The 27,399-nt window shown below is 47.2% G+C and overlaps 1 protein-coding gene across 1 annotated transcript in view; it reads right to left on the reverse strand.

The window, feature by feature from the left end:
- Nucleotides 1-1,030: 1,030 nt before the first annotated feature.
- Nucleotides 1,031-27,399, reverse strand: part of SUSD6 (sushi domain containing 6) — a 122,060-nt gene continuing 95,691 nt past the window's right edge. The window contains exons 3-6 of the mRNA XM_006130295.5: nt 12,394-12,591; nt 7,384-7,522; nt 4,973-5,403; nt 1,031-3,081 (exon numbers count right to left, since the gene is read on the reverse strand). Coding sequence (XP_006130357.1) covers nt 3,056-3,081; nt 4,973-5,403; nt 7,384-7,522; nt 12,394-12,591 — 794 coding nt within the window. The 3' untranslated portion in view covers nt 1,031-3,055. The remainder of the gene's footprint in view (nt 3,082-4,972; nt 5,404-7,383; nt 7,523-12,393; nt 12,592-27,399) is intronic.

The raw sequence follows: 27,399 nt of genomic DNA on the forward strand, positions 1-27,399 counted from the left end.
CATTTTTTTTTAACGTGCATTAATCGCAGGCATTTTCACGGAGCTGCCCCTTTGACACACCACGATGGTGTGTCAAAGGGGCAGCACAGAGGGAGCCTGGGATCATCTGGAGTCCCCAGATGGCCCCAGGCTTCCTGTAACGCTGCCCCTTTAAAATGCCACTGCTGCGTTTCAAAGCGTCAGCATGAGCAGAGCCCAGGATTAGCTGGGGACACCAGCTGATCCTGGGCTCCCGTGGTGCTGCCCCGTTGAATGCCCCGGTGCTGGCACTGCACATAGCCTGGGGTCAGCTGGGGACTCCAGCTGATCCCAGGCTCTGTGTTGCGCAGCCCCTTTGAAATGCCAGGGCAGCATTTCAAAGAGGCCGTGCCGCACAGCTGATCCTGGGCTTCTGCGTCGTTGCCCCTTTGAAATGCTGCGGCAGTTTCAAAGGGGCCGTGCAACCTGGAGCCAGGGGCCAGCTGGAGTCTTACTATTTGATTGCACGATTAATCACAATTAATTATTTTAATCGCTTGACAGACCTAGTGAAGTTTAAAATCTAATACTTTTAACTTGACAGTGTCTCTTTAAAACAATTCTTGCGATTTAATTTAAGAGCTACACAGCATGGGGGAATAGAGCTATTCCCCATATACACAGCACTGGTACAGCTGTCCTGGGAATTAACAGGCTAGTGCAGCAGGGAATTTAATGAGCAGAGGAGACAGTTTGCTGGCTATATACTGCAGCCAATCCCTGCCAGTTGTAGCTGGAGCTTTACTGCAGCAATAATCCATTTTAAAGTGTTATGTAACACTTAAGTATTCTAAGACAGTCACTGCTCTGGATAGGGAGTAGAATTATGAAGGACAGGGAAATGGGGGGCTGAGGTATTCACCCAGATGCCACCACTTGCTGAGTAAAGTCCCATCTCATTGCTCCCTCCATTTCAAATACAAATTCACTGGTTTCCCTTTGTGGCAACTGCAGGTTGATCCCCCGCCAGGGTGCTGTGGAGAGCACACACACCTCCATCCCCGGACTGCAGGTTGATCCCCCGCCAGGGTGCTGTGGAGAGCACACACACCTCCATCCCCAGACCTTTGCGTCTTAGTCTGGCTCGTGAACTGCACAAAACTTTGAGAGGCAGAGCATAGCTGCTGGGACTAACTGCCAGAGAGCTGTTCTCTTGTCCTCTCTGCTTACCTCCTTTAAATGCAACACCAAGCCCCAAACACTAATGTGGCCATGAGACACAACTCTCCCTATGCAGCATCATTCAGGCAGGAAGTTACTCAAGTGACGACCTCCAGTACATCACACCAGGCCCTATGTACAAGGCGAGAGTAGTGCGTTCCTAGGCATATTTTACGAAGGCTCTGTCAAAAGAGTCATTGAAATGCATGCTCTGGTCTAGGTAGAGGCCTACTCCAAGTCTCTGTTTAAAAATTGCTCTGCTCTCTCCATACTGGCCACACAACCAAGCTGTATCAAATGCACTTGTCAGAAGGGGTTCAGCAAGTACAGTGTTCTCCCACCCCATGAAAAGAAGCCCGCATGTTGGAGCAGCTCCACATGCACAAAGAGGTCCCATTAAGATAAAACAGCAGCACAACTCTTTCCCTGTAAGGTAACGAAGCTATTCAGTACTTGAGTACTTTGTGTTATGGTATCTCTTGCCAGGTAATTGGGGATGCTAAGCACAAACCCCAACATTAGCTGACGATGTTAATATCTCTGCTGACCAGAGATATTATGTTCTTATGACCAAACGTAATGGCCAGCAAATCCAGATTACATATCAAAAAGACCTAATGATCCTGGAACACAGAGAGAGAAAGGGACAATGTGTCTAAATTACATGTCCATTTTTACTGTCCAAGTTAAAGTTGCTGGTGTCTGGCAAACCCAAGCAGTCCTGCGGAATAGCCATAATTTTTTTTAAAAAATGTCAGTCACCTGATACCTGCAAAAGGGCAGGCCTTTGGATACACTGGGCATAATCCTGGCACACTGTCAGGGCAACGTGACTAACCTGCAGCTAACACAGGCCTTTTAACTGGAGATCAGGTACTCAGGGTTGTACCACGAGTCTTCTTGCTTCTAGGCCTTGTCTACAGCTAGCTTTTTTTCAGAAATTCTCCTAGAGTCTAGCATCAGGACTGTGCTAGAGCAGCACTGGGAGGAAGTACTAACATTTCTCAGAGTAGCCCCAGACCCAGGCTTCAGAAAACAAAGTAGATTGTGAGGCCAATGAAAGTACGACAGTGGGATTTTCTGGAGTGGAATCTTGCAGAGGGACCATCACTCTCCTATATCAAGGGTGTATGTAAATTTGGGGGAGGGGGGCGAGGGAGATGGGGGACAACAAAGAAAGAAAAGAGAAGGAAGAAACAATCTTCAAGTGTTTCCAAAAATTTTGTGGAAGATGTCAAGACTTCTCTGCCTTTACAATAGTCATTGATGCCGAACTGTTAATATGCAACTAAATTACAGAACATACCACTTTATTTTAAAAACTATGAGCACTGCTGGATAGTGTAAATCACCCATATCGGAACTTCTCCCCAAGACCAGGTCTGGCCCTCTTGGGAGTGCTGTCCTGCCCTAGACGCCGAGAGGATACTGGAAGAAAGGCCTTTAACATAAGCGATGTCTGCACCCAATGAGCAAGCAGTTCTTGGCCCCTGCTCTCGGGGCTGCTAAAGAGCTAGTGAGGCCTGTGAGAAGCTGCAACAAGCCGGTGTGAGGAGAAAGGCACAAGTAAATAGCAGCTCTCCAGCAGCTGCTGTCAAACATCTGGCACAGGGAGGGAAGAAGAGGGAGAAGCTCAAACCCATTACATTACTCAAGCCCCTAATGCAAATGGGATGGGGAGGCTGACACCACACCAACCCAACCGGTGCAAGGAGGAGACAACCTGGTGACATCCCTTAGATCTTCAGCTGAAGGTTCTCTGCTTGGAGGTATCCAGGGCCCAGCTGGTGAAGGTGGGGAAGGCTGCACAGAACGCTTGCAGCCCAAGGAAGAAGGAGAAATCAAGAGGGAGAAGGCTAAACAAGTGCAGCAGGTCTCATGCTTCCTTCAACAATGGAATATCTGGGAAGAAAAAGAAAAAAAGAGAGGTCAGACTTTACATGAGTAACTCCCTGGAACTTCTAGCAGGTGGCAGCAAAGTGCACAGACAGGGTGTAAGTTACGGCCTTTCCCACAGCTGTAGAGACACTCTCCGAGTTACAAGCATCCCACTTACATCTGCGCGCCCAGGAGTCCCCTTCAGAATCTCCACCTACCTCCTCATCCTCCTCTAATTAAACCTGCCTTTCCTCAAGCACCAGCATTCAAAGTTAAATTTAAAAACACACACCCCATTTCTACTATTTTTCATTGCAAGTGTACAGTATTTCAGCTACATTATGGGTTAAATAGGCTTTTGTGAGCTCACCTGGGAACCTAACCACCATTTATAACATTGAGTCTATGGCAAAATGTGTTCCCAGTTCCAAACTAACCAACTCACAAACGAACTTTCAGAACACAACCCATTCGTAAGCTGGGGACTTCCTGTCTGTGGGTAGTGCAGAATCGCCCCTCCAACACCAGGCAGCACTTCTTCCCACGCCTGCTCTCTCAGCAGGCTTGAGATCAGCAGTTGTATTGTCTTAGCTTAGCAACAAGGATGACTGCAAACAGGCCTGTGGCAAGTTAACCTTTAACTACAGCCAAGCAAGTTCCTAAGCAGAGGAGGTTGCACTGGCAATACAGCACAATCTGACACAGTAAGCTAACCTTTTGGTTAGTCTACCTTGGAACATAAGAACGGCCATACTGAGTCCCAGACCAAAGATCCATCTAACCCAGTATCCTGTCTGCTGACAGTGGCCAATGCCAGGTGCCCCCCAGGGAGTGAACAGAACAAGTAATCATTAATTGAGCCATCCCGACACCCATTCCCAGCTTATAGCAATCTGCCCTGCTAAGAGGTGCCTTAAACAGCGACTTAAAAGCAGTGCTAGTCACCATGGAACACATGGACTGTCTGCCTATTCTACCAGTGTGAAAGGCCGACTGGATCAGCTATTGGCAACACTATCCCCCCACTCTCTTACCTAGGGTTGAGGTTTTTCACCCATATCTGTGCATTTTTCTATTTCCCTCCCTGAAGGGGAAATAACCTTTGAGGTTTTATTGTTGAGCAGGGTTCCAAGTCATGTTACTGATGGCTACTGGGCTTGCGGCAATAGAAAACAAACTTCTGCTTTGTGCTAGCTACAAGCCAGTTACACGTCTTGACCTTGTGGGTCTAACTGAGCTTTGTTGTGTCTCTATATCAGCCCTGTCCATCTAAAGCTTTTCCTTCCACAGAGCCCTGAGAATCCAGAAGGCTGGTATGTGGAATCCCATCCATTATGGGATGAGGCACAAGACCATCACATCTCTTTCCTCTTAGGACTTCAAACTAGGCTTGTGCTCTGGGTCTGTACTGCTTTCTGCACTATGCCAGCCAGTCTCTTGCCTTGTCAGTTACAGTTCCCCAAACGGAGGAGCCTCAGAAGTGTAAAGAGCTCATTTTCAAATGAGTGCCGTCCCTCTCTCTCCCCGCCCTCTGAACAGCAGTTGCCGCTGAATAGAACTGCACTGCATTTTCATTGTACTGCAGGGGCAAAAGTTCTTTGTAATTGACTAACTCGAGAACAGACGCAGCACCACGTCAGAACAGACCTTTGGCCCTTCTAGTCAGGCATCTTGCCTTCAATGCTGGCCAATGCGGAATGCTTTGGAGGAAGATGTAGCATCCCCAGTCTGCCTCTAATTACAAAATATTGTACAGTGGAGGCAGGGAAATTTCTTAACCCTCAGCTGGTGACCAGCCTGTTCCCTGAAGCACAAAACTCAACGGCCCTTCTAATTCTCATCCTAGCTAGCTGCACTGCAGCAGCTATTCTTATTCACAGGGTTTCATTCAGTGTTCTCGGTTCGTATCACCTACCGTCTGTGTACTCCTCAGAGGAAGTGAGTGATAAAAGGCTTTGTATATCACTGCTTTCTGAGTCTTGAGCATCTCTGTGCACCGGTCTGCTGCTAGCCATGCCAGCTACCCAGGAAGACGTGGTGGCCTGGTGCACGAGAACAGTTTCAGAGCGCTGGGAGCCACTGGCTTCACACAGTCCAGAGTGTCCTGGGGTCTCATCCTCGCCAACAAAGCAGTCACGAGCCCCTAGGTCCTGCTGCTGTTGCTGCTGCATCTCACTTGTTCCAGTCTGCCCGGCTCCCTCTGACAGCACAATCTGTACCCGCGAATCCGAGGGCGGAATGCAGTTCCCTGCGCTGCCATACACTGCTTCTTCATAGGACGGCAAGGCCACCTGGACACCATCCACCATCATGGAGACCTGATCCCCAGATACACCTTGATCACGTCTTGAAAGAACAGAAGAAAATTGAGTGTATTACTGCATCTGAGCCCCCACCACGCCAGGAGGGAACCCTTCCTTATCCCAATCACACAGCTCAACAGGGACTGGATTTTACCCAGATCCCAATAAAAACAAGTCACCCACTTCCTTGTGCTGCCATGCAATGAGGCAATGCCCTCCTGGCTGCTCATCAGCCCACCACACCATGTGCTTAAGGTGCAGCAGTGACTGGTTCAGAAGACAAGCCTGTACCCAACCATAGAAGGGCAGCACAGCAGAGTAGACCTCCAGCAATGGCAGCAGTTGAAATATGGCTCCCTCCCCACCTCCACGTACAGCTGTCTTTTCCCAGGTCAGGAAGGCAAATGTCCTGCTTTTTTTTTTTTTTAAACTTTCCCCTAGCAGGGATAATCAAGTACGTGCGCTTACAGCACAAACTCCTGAATAATCAGTTTTACTTTGCCCGGTGAGTACCTTTGTTTAGTGGAATCAGCACAATTTACTGCCACAGAAGCAACTGAGGGATCTCTTGCATGTTGAGCTGGGCATTGGCAGGGGATGGGGCAGATGTCAATATACAGACTCTGACCTTGGTAATCATTCAACACTGGCAAAGGAAGGTGGCTGACTACAGGACAGCCCAACAGGGTGTGGGTATCTTCTTACATTGAACAGTTAGAAGCAGAGACAGAAGAGCAAATGGCTGGCAGGGGAAAACAGTAGCCATCGGAACGGAGAAGCAAAGCACCACCCAAACCCAGAGCTGTACTTGAGTTCAGGGGACCTGCGGGGCAGACTGCTTCTCTTTGCTCCCTGCAGCCCATGGACACTGTGCCAACCACAGAACTTTTCCACCCCCAGTAATTCCTGGGCCTCACCACTGAAGACACAAGTGGGGGCAGCTAGAAGTAATAATGGGTGCACCAAGGGGGGGAAGTGACAGCTCCACTATGCCCTGACTTTGTGAGGCCCATGGTTTAAACAGGGGAAGGGGATAGCCCTTTCCTCCGCTCCATTTAGTGCACTGCCCCACAAGAAGAGAATTCGGGGAGTTAGGCCCAGATTCCAATAGACTCCATTCATATCACACAACCACTAGCACCTGTTAGTGCTGACTATGGTTGGCAGCCTCAGGGTGTGTCTAGACTACCTAGTTTTGTCGACAAAAGTGGACTTTTGTCGACAAAACTATACCAGCGTCTACACTACCGCTGAGTTCAACTCAGCAGTTTTGTCGACGCTGGTAAACCTCATTTTACGAGGCATAACACCTTCTGTCGACAGAACTCTGTCGACAGAAGGTGTTATTGCCTGTAACGTTGCGTCCAGACTATGGAGTTCTGTCGACAAAGCAGCTTGCTTTGTCGACAGAACTCAATGTGTCTGGACGCTCTTTGTCGAAGGAAGTTTTGTTGACAGTATCTGTCGACAAAACTTCCGTCGACAAAACGCGGTAGTCTAGACGTACCCTCAATGATCTCAAAGACAGGCAGAGACTGGAGACTAAACCTCTCCAGGTAAGGGTTAAGGTACGTTGGCAGAGCAGTGGGCAAGCGAAGCTTGTGGTAAGACTGCCAGTAGCAGATCTATTCTGTAGATAAAAAGAGGCTCTGTTCTTCACTCATCAACTTGCCAGCAACAAATTTATTAAAGCAAAGGGATGAGATGTTTATGGCTATTAAAACCAGACCCTGCTCATCAAGACACAAGATTTTATTTAAAAAAATAAAAATAAAAATAAAAATAAAAAAAACCCATCAGACCAACAAAGCAACAGACTTGAAGAGAGTGGTGATGAAAAGCAGAAAAGGATGAAAAAAATATGAGAACAGCAGAAGAACAGGACAGAGAAAGGAAAGAAGAGTGATGGGATTAAGATGACAAAAACAAGACAAAGCTAACACGCTTGTGGCCTGCACATGTAGATAAATTCCATACCCCCAGCCTCTACCTTCTGGTCAAAGTTTTCTCCCATTGAACTCACCTGCTGTGATGAAAAGACTTTAGCTTTGGCTGCAGCAAAACAAACAACACAACTAAGAGAAGGATCAGAGCTACTGAACTTGCTGTGGAGGCCACTATGGAGAGGGTGGGCACCCCGATTGTCGGGGTAGAATCTTTATCTACAAAAAACAAAAAAAACCAGAAGGTAAATGGCTCATGCCCCAGAACAGACATCATGTGAACAAGCTATGGACAAGGCTCCTCTGAAAGAGGGAGCTGAGTCTCAGGGAAGACCAGTAGAAGTCGGAGGGCTAAAAGAGCAGATTTAGGAGAGAACGAGTTACCCTGAGGAAGTGGGTCTGGCCCACGAAAGCTCATCATCTAATAAACCATCTTGTTAGTCTTTAAAGTGCTACATAGTTCTGTCTTTTGTTTCAGCTAGACGAGACTAACACGGCTACATCTCTATCACTACCAAACATACAGTTAGAGCCCTGCAAACCTGCAGATATCCATTTTAGATCTGCCAGTATCTGCATCTGTGGATGAGAATATCCGTGGCTCATTTTTGCAGATAAAGATGCAGGTGCAGGGCTCTACACATAGTTTGGCTAAATGCCAGCTACCAAGAGGCTTGATAACAATACGGGAGGAAAACAACAGTTTAGTGCAACAGAAGGGTGTTTTAAGCTGAATAGCTGAAAAAGCTCCTGTTAACAGAATTCTCAGCCAAAGGACCAGTCCGCCCCAAGGAAAGTATCGGAATCCCCATGGCTTGGCACGGGTAAAACGTGACACGAGAGCTGAGCAGAAGTGGCCATAGAATCTATACCAGCACTTAGATTGGTCCCACGATCCGTGTTTGTGCAGACATAGCCTAACAAACATGTACTGGTGAGTAATCCTGTACTGCAGCGGTTCTCAGATGTTTTGGCCCACCCCACTCAACACAGACATTTCTGTGGACCATCAGCCAACCACTCATGACAAAATGGGTGCAGGAGCAGGCTGAGGGTGGGAGGTAGGGTACAGGAGTGAGCGGGGCATACAGGGGTCTGGGCAGAAGAGAGAGGGTGTGTGAGGATGATGGAAATACGGGGTCTAGGCGTGAGGGGCACTTACCTGGTTCCGTGCCTCCTGCCGCTCCCAGACACTACCCCCTGCTGTTCCCACTGGCCATGATCCCAGCCAATGGGAGCAGCAGGGAAAGCCTCCAGGCAAGCAGTTTCCTGTGCTGCTGTTCCCCCACATGGTGGGGAAGCGGCAGTGTGCAGAGCCGCTTCCTTCCCCTGCAAGCCAGATCCAGCCTGCAAGGCTCAGGACTCCTCTTGCCCCCTGCAGTGGGAACCCAGTACTAGAGCTCCAACCTCATGGGAAGGGGGGCGGGGCTGCAGAGCTGGTGCAGGCTCCCTGCTACGGGTGTGGGTGTAAGCCCCACGCCCATGGCTCACCTGCAAGATGGTCTAGACCACACTTTGAGAACCATTGCTCTAGGGCAGTGGTCCCCAACCATTTGGGGTTGCTGGGCGCCAGGGGGTGTGGCTGTTCGCCCGCCGGGTGCCCGGGGCCCCCCCAAGCAGGGCCCCCCCCATAGCCGCATTCCCGGGGCCGGCGCTGGCGCTCTGACCCCCTCCCCCTTCCCCAAGCGCCGCGCGCCCGGGGCAGGCGCTGGCGCTCTCTCCCTCCGCCCCATGCACCGCGGGGGGTCAATCCGCAGCGCCCCCGGGGCGGCGCTCACCGTGCACCACGCGCCCGGGGCCGGCTCCGGCACCGCGCATGCACCACGTGCTCGGGGCCAGGCCAGCCCTGAGCACTTGGCGGGCGCAGAGAAATGCCCCCGCGGGTGCCATGGCGCCCGCGGGCACCGTGTTGGGGACCACGGCTCTAGGGTCATATCCAGGAATCTCCCAGACTAGTCAGAATCTCCCAGACTAGCTACCTAGTCAGAAAATCATCCACCTAGTATTCTCTTCACCACGTGGGGACTGTCTTTGTCTTCATTAGACATGTCATTAAGATAAAATATTTCAGATATAGGCAGAAACCTCAGATAACCTTCAGGTTGTACTATATTCTACACAGCCATATGTGCAAATAAACTCCTCTAGCATTCAAGTTCTAGAGATGTTTGGGGTGGTTTAGACGACTGACTCTTGTGCAAGGGCGGGCAATAATTTTTGATGAGGAGCCATTCCAAGAGTAATCAAGGGCCAAACTTTTCTACAGAGAGGGTGTGGAGTCTGGGGCGAGGGCTGAGTGCAAAAGGGAGTTCAGGGTAATGGGATGCAGGAGAGCGTGTGGGATCTAAGAGGATGTTTGAGTGAAGGAGGGTGTTGTGACCTGGAGCAGGAAGTTGGGGTGCGGGAGGGGGTGGGGTACCAAAGACAGGCTCTGGTCAGGAAACACTTCTATAGGCAGCTCCCTGCCAGCAGTCCTACAGGACCCTCCCAGGCTGCTCAAAATGTCTGGCTGCTCCCTGTGGCTCTGCTTGGCCCAGGGGGGTGAGAGTGGTGGGAGAAGCTTCAGACACTGCCCCCACCCACAGCAAAATTCTCTGCTCCTATTAGCCTCCGCCTTCCCCCAACACTGCTTAAAGCAGCACAGTGCTGCTCTCAAGCGGCTGGCTGCTCTGTGCCTGAGGGGTCTGGCAGTGCAGCCCATCCCTGCTAGATCTTGCCTGTCCCTGCTCTCGAGAATGGACATACGATAGCATTAATTTCTCTGCGTCGATACGCAATACTGCAAAAGAGCCCGTCGTTCTGGGTGTTTTGGCACGCCAGCATGTGCAGTTTCCAGAGACTGGAACGCCTCTCCTGGCTGGAATGAGAATAGGGATGTGAATGGTTAACCAGTAAGCCTCCCCCTTAATGGATGAGGCTCACAGGTTACCCTGAACTGGTGGAGGCTGCAGCAGCTTCCTGCCAACTGCGAGCTAATTAAATGAGATTTTACATAGGTCTATAAGAAAGCATGGAAGGTCTGCATGAATGTGGGACAGCCAAATGGGCTGGAGGCAGAGCAGTACAGAATAGTTCCCCTCCCCAATGACATCTGCCAGCTCTTTCCTTTGATTTGTTTTGGGTGGGAGGAAGTTTTTGCCACATTAACAAGGTAAGTGTTGAACTACTGCTTTTCTCTGTCATCTCCCCCCCCCCTCCCCATTTTGCTCCTTTATCTCTAGAGAAGTAACTGGCCAAGTAAGCCTCACGTGCATTCCAAAAAAGCTCACAGATGAGTGTCAGCAGCAGGTGTGGCACATTAGCGTGGAGCATACCTGAATGCAAGCACAGCCAAGGAGAGACTGTGTTCAGCAGCAGCTCTACTGCACCTCTTGTGAGCAACAGGCATTTTGTGTAGACAAGGTTTTCACGCCATGTTCCTGTATGGCTGCATTTTCTGTGATATGGTCTGGCAGGTGTGAAGTAGTGTGACAATCAGAGGTGGATTGAGATGTGACTGACTGTGTGCGTTGAAGCCCATGATCTGAAGTCTCCTCATTTCTCATAGGTTTTTTTACTACCCTTCCACTAATGTTTTGAGGCCCTACATTGTTCATCAACTAAGGTCATGAATTAACCCATCCTCAGTGACACTAGAGAAACAGGCACTGTTATTACCAGTCCTGGAATGGAAGGATGCTGTCCAAGCATGGCTAGTTACCATGGTGAAGGGTTTTCTTGCATGGTCTGGGACTGAGGGAGGGAGAGAAATTCTTACACTGAATTCTACACACTGAATTGAAAGAACATTTTCAGGTTCTGGTTCCCTCTCCTTGCACTGTTGCTCAGAGTTAAGAGCTATAAGAGTGGCCAGAAGGGAAAAGGACATCTTTGGGAATAATATAGGAGGTTCTAAAGGCCACAGAGCTCAGGTGAACTTCAAGTGTTTTCTGTTTGCTTTCTGATTAAATTAACATTTTGCTTTCTGGTTTATAAACACTAATCCCTGCAGAAAAGATTTGAATCCGATCTGTTGTTGCTGAGTCATTCCACCAGTATATGTGCTCACAAGGGCTCCACCCCCACCAGCTTTTACTGGGTATATATGTGTTTTAAAACTAGAAATCCCATGGACAATTAAATCACAGCTGTATAACATTTTTCTTCAGACTGCTTTACTTTCCTGTCCAGCTTGGGAAAGCCGCACATAACAAAAGCTGTTAGTTTCCATTTGGAAAAAAAGAAAACATCTACAATCTATCAGCACCATCCATCAGGCCAAGCCAAAGATGAACAGCACCATGGAGCTCTGCACTGCTGCAGGCTGCAGTGTTCAAAAACAAATAAATCAGCTCTTCGACAAAAGGGGTGTAGAAAGCACTGGTGAAGGAAAACACACACGGAGATGAGGAACGCAGTTTGCTCAGATGAGGAAGGTACTGTATTCAGTGTTCCTGTAGCCCAGTCCGTTTCCAAGATATTAGAGAGAAAGAGGGTGATGTCTTGTCAACTTGCCAGGGGACAGAGGGGCAGCATTGGAAGCGTACACGATACAGCTGCTTACTGCCCCTTTACCTTTAATGAGGCAAGATGGAATTTATCGTCTCAGCAGGCTAACATGGGAACCTCCACTCAAACCTTGATGAAGAACTGCATCCAGGACAAGGCTGTACAATCATGTTTAATTGGTTAACCAATTGAGAGAGGGGGCAGGCAGAGGGCCCCATGGTGGGTGGGGAGCCGTCCCAGCTCCCACCATTTAACTGGAACCAGTAAGCCTCACCCGTTAAGGGTGATGCTTACCAGTTAACTGGTTAACCTTTCACATCCCTGATCTTTATAGGCCATGTTGCTGTGCTGAGGAACATGGGCTGGACTTTGACAAATAGGAATTAGGAGAGGAAGGGGAGTTGTGTCTTTTACACTGTGAGCTGAGATTGTGCTAGGTGCTGTAGAAACAATCAATGGCAATGGGCCCAACCTTAGTGTGTTCTTTGGGAACTACTGCAATATAGATATCAAATACTGAAAATACACATTATAAAGAAGACAGTCTAAAATGGAAGCCAATACTGTCTTACCCTCCCTACTTGCTGTAATGCATTACTTACCTTGGCTTAGCCTACAGCTAATTTCCATGGCTGGATTCCATTCTCCATTCTTGCATGTCAAGTATTTGTAATCTCCCTTTAGCATGTAGCCTTCATCACACACATACTCTATGACGCTGTCAGATGTCAGAGGGTCACTGCAAGGCGTTGGATGGCATTTGTAGCCTCCATTCTCAGGCTCCGGTGGACGGGGGCAAACTGGAGGAAGAAAAGGAGAAAAGCCATCATGAAGATGTTGCATAGGGAAGACTCAAATTGTGCAAGTACAGCAACATTTAACTGAAAATGTGGCACATGCTCATAGTTCCTCCTGCAGGCTTACTAGAAATGGGAAGAAACAGCATAATACAATAATGAAGATCCACTACCTGGGTTTCGCCCCCATCGAATCTGGTGCAGTGGCTGAACGCTAGGTTCTCTTCCAATACTCTAAGCTAGTTCCCAAGCAGAGGAAGGGTCAAAGAAATAGACATAAATCCAAGGTAAGTAGAGCATATCTATATAGACAAACCCTGCCACCCCAAACCTAGTGGCCAAATGACTTAGGATCTCAGGACTCGTGTTACAGGGCTAAAAACAGTATAGATTTTCTCATTCAGGCTGAATCCTGGTCTCAGACCCACACCCTCCTTACTGAGTTTCACAGCCTGAGCTCCAGTCCAAGAGGAAATATCTACACAACAACTTGGGTTCAAGACTGTCACAGGGTTGTTTTTTTCCCTGTCTCTACAGCACAGCACAGACATATCCTTTCATAAGAGACATCCATAGCCATGCCACTTGCAAATGACTTCAAGAGTGGACTCCTCTCCAGACTGTCCCAGGAAGTCCACAGTTCTGTGTCTCGCCATGTGGTCACACTGTTAATTGGGTGTCTTCTCTCTAAGGTCCAGACTGCTTAGTCAGCCTGAACAACTTGATATGGAGAGAGAACTAGGGATGTAGCGCCTCTGCTTCCCCTGCCCCCGCCAAGACAGTGCCGGGGCAACTGGCTTTTCTTCCCTGATCCAGCATCCTCAGGACCTGACGGGCCCCACACGAGGGTATTTGCCAGGCCAGAGGAGGTCCCCTGCAACTGGCTCCCCAGCCTGCTGCTGGCTAACTTTCCAGCCCCAGCCAGGCTGCCTGCCACTGGCCCAGGCTTGGCTAGCTGCCATGGCCCAAGGTCCCCAGCTGGGATGCCGCTGCCTCAGTCCTGGCTTCCTTGCTGGGCTGTTGGGCTCCCATGGCCCCAAACCCCTGCTGAACTGTGGTGACTCCAGCTCCCCTACTGGGCTGGCTACCGGCCCATCTGCTGCCCAGCTCCCAACCTCCGGAGCTCTCTGGCCTGGGAACATCCATGGTCCTGCCAGACCACAGATGTTGCCAGACCAGAGAGGGCTGGTTTAGGCAGGTGTAATCAGTCGTTATGTCCTCTTCAGCTGTTTCTTCTCCAGTTTAAATAAACCCAAGTCTTTTAATTAATTTTCCCTCACAGATCATGTTTTCTAGACCAATCTTTTTTGTTGCACTTTTCTGGACTTTTTCCAGTTTGTCCACATTCTTCCTGAACTGGACACAATATTCCAGTTGAGGCCTTATCAGAGCAGAGCAGAATTACTCTGCTCAATGTTTTTATTAATGCAGCCCACAATGATGTTTGCTTTTTGTGAGAGTATGTTACATTATTGACTCATTTAACTTGTCATCCACTATGACCCCAAGATCCCTTTCCACAGTACTCCTTAGGCAGTCATTTCCCATTCTATGGGTGTGCAACTGATTTGTTCCTTCTTAAGTGATGTACTTTGCATTTGTCCTTATTGAATTTCATACTATTTATTCTGACCATTTCTCCTGATCATGTTGAATTTTAGTCAACCTCCAGATCACTTGCCACCCGTTCCCAGTTTGGTACAGTAGGCAAACTTCGTAAGTGTACTCTGTATGCAATCATCATTCTAACTCACTCATGAAGATACCAGACAGAACCGAACCCAAAACTTTTTTTAGTCCTCTGGAATCGCTCCCATCGTCCAAGACTTTCAAAAGAGAGTTGCTAATGGCTCATACCTCTTCAGTCAGCTTCTTGAGCATTCTAGGAGGCATTTCACGAGACCCTGGTAATTTGAAGACCTCTAACTTGGCCTGAGTAATGCCACAGTTCAGGACCTATGTCTCAGACCAGCTGCTCCATTTGAGGGAAAGGTAGGGTCTGAGAGCAGAGCTTGGAGAAAGGGGGGCGGAGGAGGGGGGTGTCATACAGGTAAAATAGCTTCACAGGGGCTCAGCTAAGCCCAACTAGCAGAAACACTTATTTTGTGTTTGCTTTGGTGCTGACTTTGGACCCTGCTCACCCAGATGAGGGGGCTATGTTGGAAGCTGCCTGAAAACCTTATTGGGGAAAACTGGGGACAAGCAGTTGGAGGACTGTGCCTCACCACAAGAAGGTGCACAATGGGCAGCAAACTATCAGCATGGTAATATTGCTATTTAAGGGGCAAATGCACATTAAGGCCTCATGGAAAACTGAAGACACTTCTGTTAAAAGCCATGCCTGTCAGTATAATGAAAGTGTTTAAATGATGGGTCCAGAAACCTGCTATTGGAACATATTGTTGAGAAGCAATCAGCTCAATATGCTCTCTGGTGACAGAGGTAAGGTATCTTTAAGCAGTTTTCATATGGATTCTAGCCACAAATAGGGATGTTAAATTTCAATGAATCAACTAGTCGATGGAATTTCGACTACTCAATTAGTTGATAAGGGAGGCACACAGCTATCCCACCCACCTCTTCATGGGCGGCTCTTGTACATTTCAAAGAGGGGCACAAGCAGCAGAAATGGCCTCCCCTGCCCTCTGGAGACAGCGCTGGGGGGAAACCAGCTTTTGAGCTAGCTTCCCCCAGAACCGGCTCCTGCTTTCCCCCCTTTACTGCCTCTCTCTGATAGAGGCAGCTGGGGGAGAGAGGGGAGGAGAGGAGAGAAGAGAGTGATTAGTCATGTGACTATTTGACTATCTGATAAGCTTATGCTTATCGGATAGTTGACTAGTCATTTGCATCCCTTGCCAAGAAGGGTACATCTACATGGGGACTAAATACCCTTGGCCAGCCGGGCTGAAAAATTGCTGTGTACATATTTGGGTTCAGGCTGAAACGTGAGCTCTGGGACACCATGATGGTGGAGAGTCCCAGAGACCAGAATCCAAGCTCGAATATCTACATTGCAATTTTTAGCTTCAGAGTCTATTTGAACTCAAGTCAATTGACCCAGGCCAGGCCAGATGTTCCAGAGGTCTTTTATTCCAATACACAGGTACTCTGGTGACACAAGCACCTAAGAGTTTTTCCTTCTAATCTCCATTTCTTGCATTGTATCCACACGTGCCTTTTAAATCAGGAGCCTTAGTGAGCAGGGTTGTATTTCTTTCTTTGTGTGGTGTGCGCTCTATTGTAAAGGGCCATATACATTATATACAAAAAGCTTGACTTAAAAAATGTTAGGTTACAGTCAAGCACTTGAAAGCTCAGAAATACCAAAATTTAGGTTACCCAGGCAACCTTAATTCAGCCTCCTTGTGTGTATGAATCAGAATGAACAGTCTTGAATTACATGGTCACATACTGTTTTCCCTCCACAAATCCCTTGCCTCATTCAGTACACAGGATGGGCGATGCTCACGGAATGAAGCAGCTGAATATTGCCATTTTCATCACTTAGTGATCCCTGCCTTGTTTTCTGCATATAATGCAATGATCGCAGAATTAGTCATTTCCTCATTGACTTTTCTAGGGCACTTATTGCCAGGGGATCGGAGTGCTTCACAAATATTAATAATTCATCTCCACTGAAGAAAGAATATTGCCCTCTCCATTTTATACCCCCAGCCCACACAGCCTTAAGGCCACAGAGGTTGAGCATCCACAGCTCCCACTGACTTTAATGGCAGTTGAGTTTCCCAAACCTCTGCCAAGCAGGAACTGGGTGTCTCAAGATGGGTACCCAGAAAATGAACACATGGCTACAAGCCAAACTTTGTTTAATGACTTAGCATCTGCTAAGCTCTGCAATTTCCTGGCATGTGAGCACGTTATTTTGCAACTTAATTAATGTTTATGATTTCTGTATGTAAATTAAGATCTTTTAGAGAAGGGGAAAATATTTTGTGCAGCTGTAACACCACCCTTAGCTTATATCAGGAGCAAGGTTTGAACCCTGGCTATTCAGCACCATATTACACCTTGAGCTACAGGACTAAGGGAATCCATCCCAGTTTCTCCCCACTCCTCCCCTGAATAGCTAGGGAGCCTTTACCCCTCTGATGGCACCACAAACGGATGAGTTTCCAGGTGGGCCACTGGGACCATGTGCTGAACCCAGCAAGATCACTTGGTTGAGAGAGAGCCCAGCAGTGAGTTCGGGCTAGTGAAATTTCAAAATGGTGACCAGACGGGAACATGCAAATAAAGCCCGGGATATTTAAATCCCGGGCTTCATTTGCAACTCCGGTCACCCCATTTGCCTACCTAGCTCGAATTAACGAGCTAGTGTAGACATACCCCAAGGGTGTTAAGAGGCAGGTAAATGATTAATCGTGTAGTCAGTACAATTTGTATTGACTACACAATTAGTCAACGAGGGAAGGCGCTTAAAGTTCCAGCTCGCACCAGTCCAGGAGCTACCCCTGCTATGGCTCTGCAGAGACGAAGCTGCCTTCCCTACCCCTCCATCCCCCCGTTGCTGTCTCTATTAGAGACAGTAGTGAGGGGAGGCGGCACAGAGCAGACAGTACTTGGGGGAAACCGGCTTTTAAGGAGAGGCAGACAGGGGAGGGGAAGTGACAGTCGAGTACTCAACTCACTTATACCCCTAATGTGCACCTTCAATTTGGCATGTTGTCAATATGTTCCCCAGGAACACCACCTACGGAAGGGAAATGACGATTTTCCAAAGTTCTTTCTCTCAGTCAAACCTGAAGAGAATTTCATCAAAGAAAAGGCCCTTTCTGTCAAATTTCAAAGGCTTGCTGCACGCTACTGTCTTAAAAACATCACAAGAATTCTTTATAAGGCAAAGTGTTAAGAACCTAAAACGAGAGGGAACTGGGAGCCCTTTCTCTGAGATACATGGTTACGTTTTCACTGGTGTTTTTATGCCTTTGAAATCTCAGTAGAATCCCTATGTATTTCTTGCCTCTTCTTCACACTTCTAAGAACAAGAGTTAAACCATTGGGAACAGTGCACATCGCTCCATGCTGATGAGACCCTTCATAGCATTGTGCCAAGCAATGGAGGGAAATAAAATAAATCCAGGTAATCATAATTTCAAGCTTCCCAAAGGTGAGTAAAAGCTGTTTAGAAAGCTATGCTTAGCCCTTTGGCACAGCTTTTTAAAAAGATTATCTTATTAGTATAAGCATCAGTTTTGAACACTGTACTGGTGTGAGGGGCCAAAATCAGTTATTCACATTTTCATGTCTCCTCAGACAGGTTGTTCTCAGCTGCAGGGAGGAGCGGAGAGGGAGGAATCATAAGGTAGGAAAGCCAAGTATTTGAGCATCATTAAAATCAGCCCAGCAGGAGAGAAATGCCATCTCCGCATGGATGGACACGTTTAATCTAGGTATCAGGATTTCTAGAAGGGCAGTGGCCAAGGTGCCAGGTATTTTTCTTCATTGTCAAATCAAAATGCAAAACAAATAGGAAATTGGTTTTACGCTGTAAAAAACCAAAGTGACAAAAGTCTCTTTGCTTTACACCACATTTCCCCTTCTCAATAACCAATGTATGGGACACAGGAAACTGCTGCTAATCCTGTTATCAGTAGATGTCCTCAAGAGAACTCTGCTCTTCTTAGAGGAGAACTAACCACTTTCACGTACAGGTTGCAATGTTCTTTGAATACTTTTTAATTGCCCTATAAATAGCTAGAAATGAGACAAAATGGTAAGGAATATTCTTCTATCATGCAGACAGGAAAAACTACCACAAAAGTGACCCTTCTAGACCCTCAGCCCCCAGAAAGTCTGATATTGTCTTCTCCATTTATTTCTTTACCCAAGCATCTAGTTAGACATCCTTCCAGCTAAGAGGGGGGAGACATGGTTCCCACTGGAGCTGATCAAATATGTGTCCAACGCAGACAGTGTGGTTACCTAAGTGTTATACAGGCATTACTTCCCTTTTGCTAGTCTTGGGATATGCTCAATTTCTGAACCCTGATCAAAGATGGTGCTGTAAAGAGTTTTTGATGAGTTGCAAAACATAAGCCTAGACTGTGTGGTCTTTTGAGATCCCACGGCACCTTCGGTTTCGGTGGGATGCCTACTTACAGCAGATACCCTGTTCCACCTCTTAGCAAGCTTTCCACAGTGAGTGAGGCAATTCTTCCATATTTTAGGTGTACCTTTATGAAGCAGCATGGTTTAGGTTTATTGGAGAGATTGTAGCTATGGCTGGCAATTAGAGAATTTCATAACTTCTTACCCAGCTGGGTCTTCAGTCTGGAGAGTGAACTCTGGAGCCGCCAACGAATAAAACATTACAAACCCAGTCACTCCTTACAGGAGTATGAAGTGCAGTTTCCCTTTATTTTTCTGGTGAATGCAGATCATCCCACAAAGTGGTAAAGCCACATTACATAAGCCTAGACTGTTGGCCATCAGAAACAAGCCAGGAAACCCACACAAGCACATAGGGTAGCAAAACTTAAGACTTCCCCTTCCACAACAGAAGAACAACTCCCAAAAGACTGGATTCTCCAATACCCTTAAATACCACAGAACAAATGGGAAAAAGCAGTCTCCTGCCGCTATCTGAATGTATGTAAAGCACAGGTTTTAGGATCATAACCAAAAACTGACAAATAATCTCCACAATTAACCACTGAGTCATAATACAAACAGTTAAGGAATCTGCTGTGGCAATGAATGAGTGTAGCACAATCCACTTACATGAAGGATGAAAGATCACACTTAAATCCACATAACTAGATGAAAGCTAATATTAGCACCTTGTCTAAGGATTATAAAACCCATAGGCATTTACCTTCTTATTGCTCAGTAGTGATGCTGTAAGTGATGCTAGAAAGGCACTTAGGTCAAAGTCTTACGTTCCTCTCGCAATGTGTATTCGGAAAAAAATTGAAGTTTCCTTTCTTCGGGTAACCAGGTGCACAGATCCTACAGCCTGCTTGTTGAAGCACTGGATGTAGAACTCAGTTCTATCAGTTGCTGGCTCAGAGATACAGTTTAGCACTTCCACAGGTATGGAGGAAACTGTGTCCCCCTCTAACCAAATACATTCTTAGAAGCAAAACATGAATAGCTAATTATGCTTCTTGTTGAGCAAGTGCAATGTGTTATTCCCTTGCCTATCGAACTACAAACACTTCTCAGCTAGGCTGGCTTACATACTGCTTAGAAGACAGACATTTTTGGGGTAATCACAATTACATTTTCCTATGCTTCAGCACAGCAAGTTTGTAGACTGGGAGAAAACATAGTTTAGCCTAATCAAAATAATTAGTTATCTGGTCCAGCCCCAACTTTCAGTAACTGTTATGAGCCAGGGTGTTATTTAGGAAGAGTGGGAGAGGGTATCTCCTCCCCACCAAGGGCAAAGATTGTGGGAGTACGGGGAGATGTTGCCCACCATACTGGATGTGTCCCAGAGGCAATACATCGCAGATGAGGGGGAAGGTACCTAGATTTCTAGAGCCCTGAGACGATACAAAATTTGTATCCATATAGGCAAAAAAATGATCCATGGCTGTGAATAACCTTCAATATAAAGTGGATAACCGCAGATTTGCAGGGTTCTAAATAAAAAAATTGGTATTTGCATGTGTAGCCACAAAAAATATATGAGCTGCGGGTATCTGCATCCACCAATACAAAACGGATCTCTCTGGATCTGCAGGGCTCTACAGATTTCTGCCTTCCATTTGGCCTTCCTCCCATCCTGAGCCCCACTATGCAGCGCCAGCCCCATGTCCCCAAGTCTGCTCGGTTGGCCAGAGCCCACTTGGGGCATGGAGGAACATTTAGGCAGGCAGGCAGGACTTCCAGGGCCTCGTTGCAGCCTGATCAGTTTCTCTTTGTGGGCAGGTAATGGTGGCTGTGCAATGCTGGTTCTGGTAGGTGTAGTCCTTGGTGCCCATGAATGACTAGGTACCAGCGGCCATGGTCACCTAGGCTTATTGGGTAGTCAAGTCACTACTCGACTGCTTGCTTCCTCGACTAGTCATATCGGAGGCAGCAATGGGTGGGAGCAGGAGCCAGTGCTGGAGGGAGCCGGCTTAAAAGCCATTTCCCCCCAGCACCATCTCTGTGGTGGGGCAGGAGAGGCAGAGGGGAAACGGCGCGAGAGGGACTCCAGCAGTCCCCGCTCATGCCAGGTTTGACTGCTGCGCCTCAGCCTTTTAAAAGGCAGAGGTGCAGTTGGGATAGTGAGCATACAACCCGCCCCCCCTTGTTGACTAATCAAATAGTTGATGGCAGGGATATTAAAATTTCGATTAATTTAGTTGATGCAATTTACATCAACTATTTGATTAGTCGATAGGGTGCCTCTGCCTTTCAAGTGTAGCAACAGCCCTAGGTGCTACCCTTCAAAGGCAAAAGTGCTGTGGGGAGCACAGGGCCAGCGGGATGACCCAAGCAGTCCCCTGCTGGCCCTGTGTTCCCTGCGGCGTTTCAAAGTGGCAGTGCCACAGGGAGTCCAGTGTCGGCTCGGAACTCTCCAGCTGATCCCGGGCCTCCTGCGGAGCTGCCATTTTGAAATGCCGTATGCAGCCTATGGATACCACAGGTGGCCCCGGCCTGCACATGATGTTTCAAAACAGCAGTGCTGCATGAAGCCTGGGGGTCTGGCTTCAGGTTCCATGTGTCTCTTTGAAGCACCCCCCTCTCCCTTGCTGCCTCTTTCTGATAGATGCACCGGGAGGGACGGGGACGACGACTAGTTGTTCACATCCCTAGTCGATGGAAAATCCATCCACTACTCAATTAGCTGATTAGTTGAAATTTAACATCTCTGGCATACAGACAGTCACAAGAACTAGAGCTCCCCACACTGTGCCAACTAGAGACTGAGCACATGGCTGGCCTTGCAGCAGCAACAACCCCTCCACTCTCTCCTAAGGTACACCCCTCCTGGAACACAACCTCTAGCTATCCCTGGTCTGCCCCGAGATGTTTTCACACTTTGTGCGCTAAGCCCCTCCTATAAGTTACAATTTGTCTTCCCCCCTCCCCCAAGTTATTTCAAAAAATCCTAGAGTTTTCAGGTGCCTAACAGGTGCCTCCTGGAATCACGGTTCCTCCTACCAAAATCTGAAATGGTGTCCTTGTTTATCAGAGCTGGATTGGGGCCACAGGAAGCTTCCTGAATGACTGATACACTCCTGTATGCAATAGCATCCTCACAAAGACCGCTTCAAATGAGACTTGCAAATCAGCTTTGAAGTACTAATGGCATGAAGAGCAGGTGGCTATTTTAAGGATGTGCATGCCTCCACCCAACAGACAGCTCCTGTTCTTCGGGAACATGGCATGACAGAAGTTGACAAACTTTGTTCCTTGCATGGCCTAGATACACACCATCTAATTCACCTACACGGTGAAGATGCTGAAGACTTTGTTCCTTCACAGCCTGGTGACCGTGCACAAATAGTGAGGATGATCTGTGGAATGCCTCCGTTTTGTTTAGAAAATATATTTTCTCCCCAGTGGACATTGCAAGTCTATTGTAGTTTTTCCATTGGTCATGATAGTTTGAGACAGCAAGACTGTAGTGTGACTTGTTCTCCTGATTTAGAGGACTGGAAATTGACTGGGGGGACAAATTCAGGATTTGTCTTAAGAACTGCCTGTATCAGCATGAAAAATACAGTAGTACTGCTTTACAAGACATAGCTAGTCTTGTGTATTCATAGGACTAGAAGGGGCTTTGAGAGGTCATCTAGTCCTGTCCTCTACACTCATGGCAGGACCAAGTTTTATCCAAAGGTCTGTATTATTCTGGTATAGAGCTACTGAGTAGATATCACACTAAGCCATTAGCTCAGCCTGGTGGGCAACCATTTCTTTACAAAGGAGTACACTCTACCACTCAGCTGAGATGGTTTCCAGCTAGATGTAATAGAGGTCATATGTCTGTTCTGTGGTGGGAACAGATCTCTTGGAAACATTACCTCTGGAGAAATACCTCCTTGATCCATTTAATTTTCTTCTGCTGTACCATCTCTTTTTTACTGCAAATGCCTGTGGAATAGCCTCTGCAAGAGTATTAATCCTTGCAATATAGTTACTACTCCCTTTTACATTAAGTCTCAACCACTATTGGAGAGAGAAGGGGGTTGGTGAGCGTAGTGAGCACAGGGCACAGCCTCCTAGTGGCCACTTATGCTTATGTTACTGGCCACAGCCCTGGTGAGAAATATAAAAGATCTAAAACATATTCAAGATAATGTGACAACTGGAGACATCTTTCAATGGCTTGTCCCTAACCCCTGTGGCTTTCTGACCTTTGTTAAAGAAGAAAACAGGACAATGAGTCTGTCCTTATTATGGCCACTTGCATGAGGCAAAAGGACACAGTGGAAGCTTACACTGGTCTTCAGTAACATTTAACCCTAGGACTCTAAAACTTGAGAATTTCACCCCTCCTCTAAGCTAGACACATTTTTGAGATGTTTCCCACCATTACTAACACTGGTTCAGCTAAGTCAGCAGTTCTCAACCTGTGGCCTGCCAGCTGAATGCAACCCAATTAGCATACAGATACAGCCAATGTGTGTTAAAAAAATATATCAATTTGCCACTCTGATCTGGGGGGGGGGGTGGCAGAGGGTACAAGGCAGCCAGCAGTAGTGCTCCTGCCAGCAGAGGACTGGTGAGTGCAGGAGGGGAACACGTGGTGGGAAAGCAGGTCTCTGGGCAGCTTTGGGGGGCACTGGGAACTGGGTGCTACATGGGATCCCAGCTGCCACACCCCTGACTTCCTGCCCCCGCATCCAAGGCTCCGTTTCTGGCCTCCCTCTGTGGAGGGGTCTCTGAGCTGGGGGAACTGGCATAGGAAACAGTGGGAGAGTGCTGGGTGGGGTGGTTCTGTGATGCTCAGCCTTCAGCCCACAATGAACACACTGAGAACAACGGAGCCTAACTGTTAGCCATATTCAGGGTCTAAGCAGAGAGGCTGCCATTCTGTACCTGGTGTTTTACATAGGAGGGAACTTTGCAGCCTTTTACACATTCTGTTTCAAGAAGTAGAAATTCTTGAAGATTTCCCAAAAGTTATCTGCCAGATTGTCAGCAAGTGACATATCTGGTTAGCGGCTGGAGGAAGGAACAGAAGGTGAAGGAGCGTGTGTGTCTTCTCTCTCCTCCAAAGATCTATCTATAGTTGGGGCAGGACTCCGCTCTTACACTAGGGATGTAGGTAAGCGACTAGTCCCTCAACTATCTGATAAGCAAAAGCTCATCAGATAACTGACTAGTCCCTCAACTAATTGCTCCCCCCTCCCTTTGACAGAGGCAGCAAGGGGAGGGAGCCAGTTTAAAAGCTAGCTCCCCCCAGCACCATCTCCATGGGGGGCAGAGGGGTAAGCAGGGACTGTGCACAAGCCAGGAATCAGTTGATTCCCAGCTCACACCCAGTCCCAGGACTGGCCCCCCAACTGGCTCTTAATACTTTTAAAATGCAGAAGCACAGCAGGAGGGACCCAGCGCAAGCCAGGACAGCTGATTCCCAGCTCACACCAGATCCCCTGTGCTGCACACCAGCCTTTTAAATTTATTAAGAGCTGCAGCTAATCCTGCTGTGGCTCTCCTACTTATCGACTAGTTGATGAAAATTCCATCAACTAGTCAATTAGTTGATTAAACTAAATTTAACATCCCTTATCTTACACCCCCTTCCCTCATCTCTAGGTTGTTCTGAGAGTGTAGCTAAGAGAACAAGATGGCTTTGTTTGCTTCACCCCTACCTCAATTTCATTTTAGGGTCCCTATTCCTTACTGCATATATTCCAGTGCCTGCCAGAGGCCTCTGAGGCAGAACAGCATAAACTTCACAGGATCATTTAACTGCATCACAACTACCCTTTGGATTCTGAATAGCAGCAGGGCAACCAACTAGAACATTGATTTCACTCTGTGCTGCTTGGCAAAGCTCTGAGCAGCAGCAAAGACACCAGAAAGGTCTCCTTGAGCCTGCAGCCAGGCAACATGGCAGTAGTGTACATTTGAGATCACATTTGTGGAGGACTTCTCATAAAGGCTAGAATAGTTTAAGCTGGGCAGAAACTGATTGCTTAGACCCACATTCACAAGGGAAAACTCTCCTCTCTTGCTGTAGGCTCACAACAAAGGAAGCTAACACACTGGTAAAGAATGAATGAACAAATGCAAATTATATTTTCAGCACTGAAAGCTTTTATTATATAAACCTTCCCAGCTGGCTGCCAGGAAATCCATTGTCTAGCCTACCTCCTTTTCTCACAAGAACCTGACATGCTCAAAGGGTTTGGCCAGTCAGCTATCTTGGTAAAGATATAGTCTCCAATTGCTATATCGCTGTCTCAAAGGGCTCCTCCAATCAAAGCCTTCTACTAAACCACTGACATGTGTCTGCAGAAAGGCCAGCACTATGGCCAGTGGTTTTTCTGTTTACAAAAAAGGTGCCGGTACTCCAAAATCAATGACTATGGCTATCATCACTCTAGGTCAGTGTTTCTCAATCAGTGGTACGAGTACCCTTAGGGGGAACATCAATACAACTGAAATTTGGAGAAAACGGAATTTGTTTTAAGTTTTACTGTCCTTTATTTTTTTTTGTACTTTTTTACAACCCAAAATTTCATCGCCCACCCAGCTACGATTACGTTGTTTAAACAAATGTGCTGCAATGGTAGAAAAAAATTGTGTGTCTGAAAACTGTAGGCACTGAGGGTACTTTTTTTTTTTGAAAGGGGGTACTTTACAAAAAAAAAAGGTTGAGAAACACTGTTCTAGTTATCTAAAACAGTGATACAGAACAAATTTTTAAAAAAAAAAAAAATCAAAGATTGTTTAAGCAGAGTCCTGACTACATAATACAGGGCCTTCCCTAACCCACACATTTCCTTCCTTCCTCAGGCAATGCTTGTATTTGGTTACAAAGTTCTTTAGCAGAGGGGTAGATTATGCACAAAGAGGACAAGATCTCTCTCCTCACTGTTGAACAATTGCATGCCTCACTCCACACCTACAACACTCCCCCTCCCCCACGACGAGCCAAGCAAAGCTGCCGCCTCAGGAAAACATCCCTCAGAAAGCAGTTTGATTCTGAAGAGGGTGAGTAGATCTGTTGATTTCAGACACCCTTCTGCCTGTTGTACCAAACAAAGGCACTCCCCACATCCTCATAGGAAACCACTCCTCATGCTGATGGGTTGCAGAGAAATGGCACCTGGTTGGATCCCATCACCTTCCTATCCATCTGACTCAAAGCAATGAGAAGGGGTAGGACTAGGAAAACGACTTGATAGGCACAGAAATGGCCACAGCAGGTCAGATAGTCCCATAGCTGTTTTTTAGGGTCTTAATAGCTTGTGACTCCTAGCAACCGATGCCCCCTTTCCCGCCCGTAGCTTTCTAGTATGGTGGCTTCCCACTACAACCGGTTTTTTGGGGGGGGGATAGGAGGAGGGAGAAGAGAGGTGCACGTCAGCCCTATTTTGCAAATGCCTAGTATTAAATATTCAAAAGAGAATGGCCCTAAACTAATAAAGGGTCATATACCTTAAGACTCATGAATAGTAAATAGAGATGTAGCCGTGTTAGTCTGGTCTCGTGAAACAAAAGACAGGACTATGCAGGAAGTGGGTCTGGCCCACAAAAGCTCATCACCTAATAAACCATCCTGTTAGTCTTTAAAAGTGCTGCATAGTCCCGTCTTTTGTTTAAGACTCATGTCGTCAGAGGTAAGGGTCACACACTCACTGGCTCTTAGGGGGTGTACATGTTGGCACCCAACATTTTAAAGACATTTTTGGCTGATGTGATTATAGCCCACCAGGCAAAGGCTTCTCCAGTAGTCACATCAGAACTGAAGTTTATCCTCTTTCCCCAGAAGGGCTGGCTCTAACCCATGCAATTCCACAAGGTGGTGGTGAATTGTACTGTCCTCTACTCCTCAACACAGCTGTCTCCAGCAAAATGCACTCTGGCTAGAGAGAATAAAATATACTGCACATAACCTTCACTGCCCCTTCGGATAAAATATATTGCCTCCAGCTGTGCTAACCTCGGTTATTTTAAATGAAAAACAGAAAAGACGCGGCAGCATCTAAAATGTCTATGGAGTTAAACTGCATCAGCTACCCCCTGCTGATGTCTGACCATTTGTTTCCAACAGCAGCAAGCTGCCTGAGCATGTTATGTAAAAGCTTTTAGTTGAAGCCAGAGTTCACATGGTAGCAGTGAATCATCTGAAGTCCAGATCTTCCTCAGCTTTACTACAGTAAGATTGTTTTGTGGGGCAGGGTGAAACCCCGGCCATCTTCTCTTTGGCAGTGCAGATTTCCCTAGTACAGAAGAGCAGATGGCTCATCTCACAGAAGGGCAAGCCACAGACAACAACTGCTACCAAGTGCCAGTCCCCACAATAGAGATTAAATCTCTTTACATTTTATTTGCAAGAGGCAAATGACAAAATAAAAAAAAAAAAAAGACTAAAATGTGAACAAAATTCCAACATACTCTACCCATAAAACAGAGGGGGCCTTAAAAATATCCCACAATCTAGCCTCCTGTGAACTACAATGTAGTGCATGAAGACAAAGTCCAATGGAAACCAGTTCTTTGTCTTTGAGCCACGTCCTGCTCCCAGTGAAGTCAACAGCACCTTAAAATCAATAGGAGCAAGACTGGAAACTTTACTGGGAACTTTACCGTTTCCCTACCAAGAAAACATTTTAAAGAGGGGAGCTTAATTTTTCATGCGCTTATGTGGGTAAATGAGATGAAACCAAAGAAAGG

This window comes from Pelodiscus sinensis, chromosome 5 (assembly GCF_052426305.1).
Source record: "Pelodiscus sinensis isolate ZL-2025 chromosome 5, ASM5242630v1, whole genome shotgun sequence".
In the NCBI taxonomy this organism is placed as follows: domain Eukaryota; kingdom Metazoa; phylum Chordata; order Testudines; family Trionychidae; genus Pelodiscus; species Pelodiscus sinensis.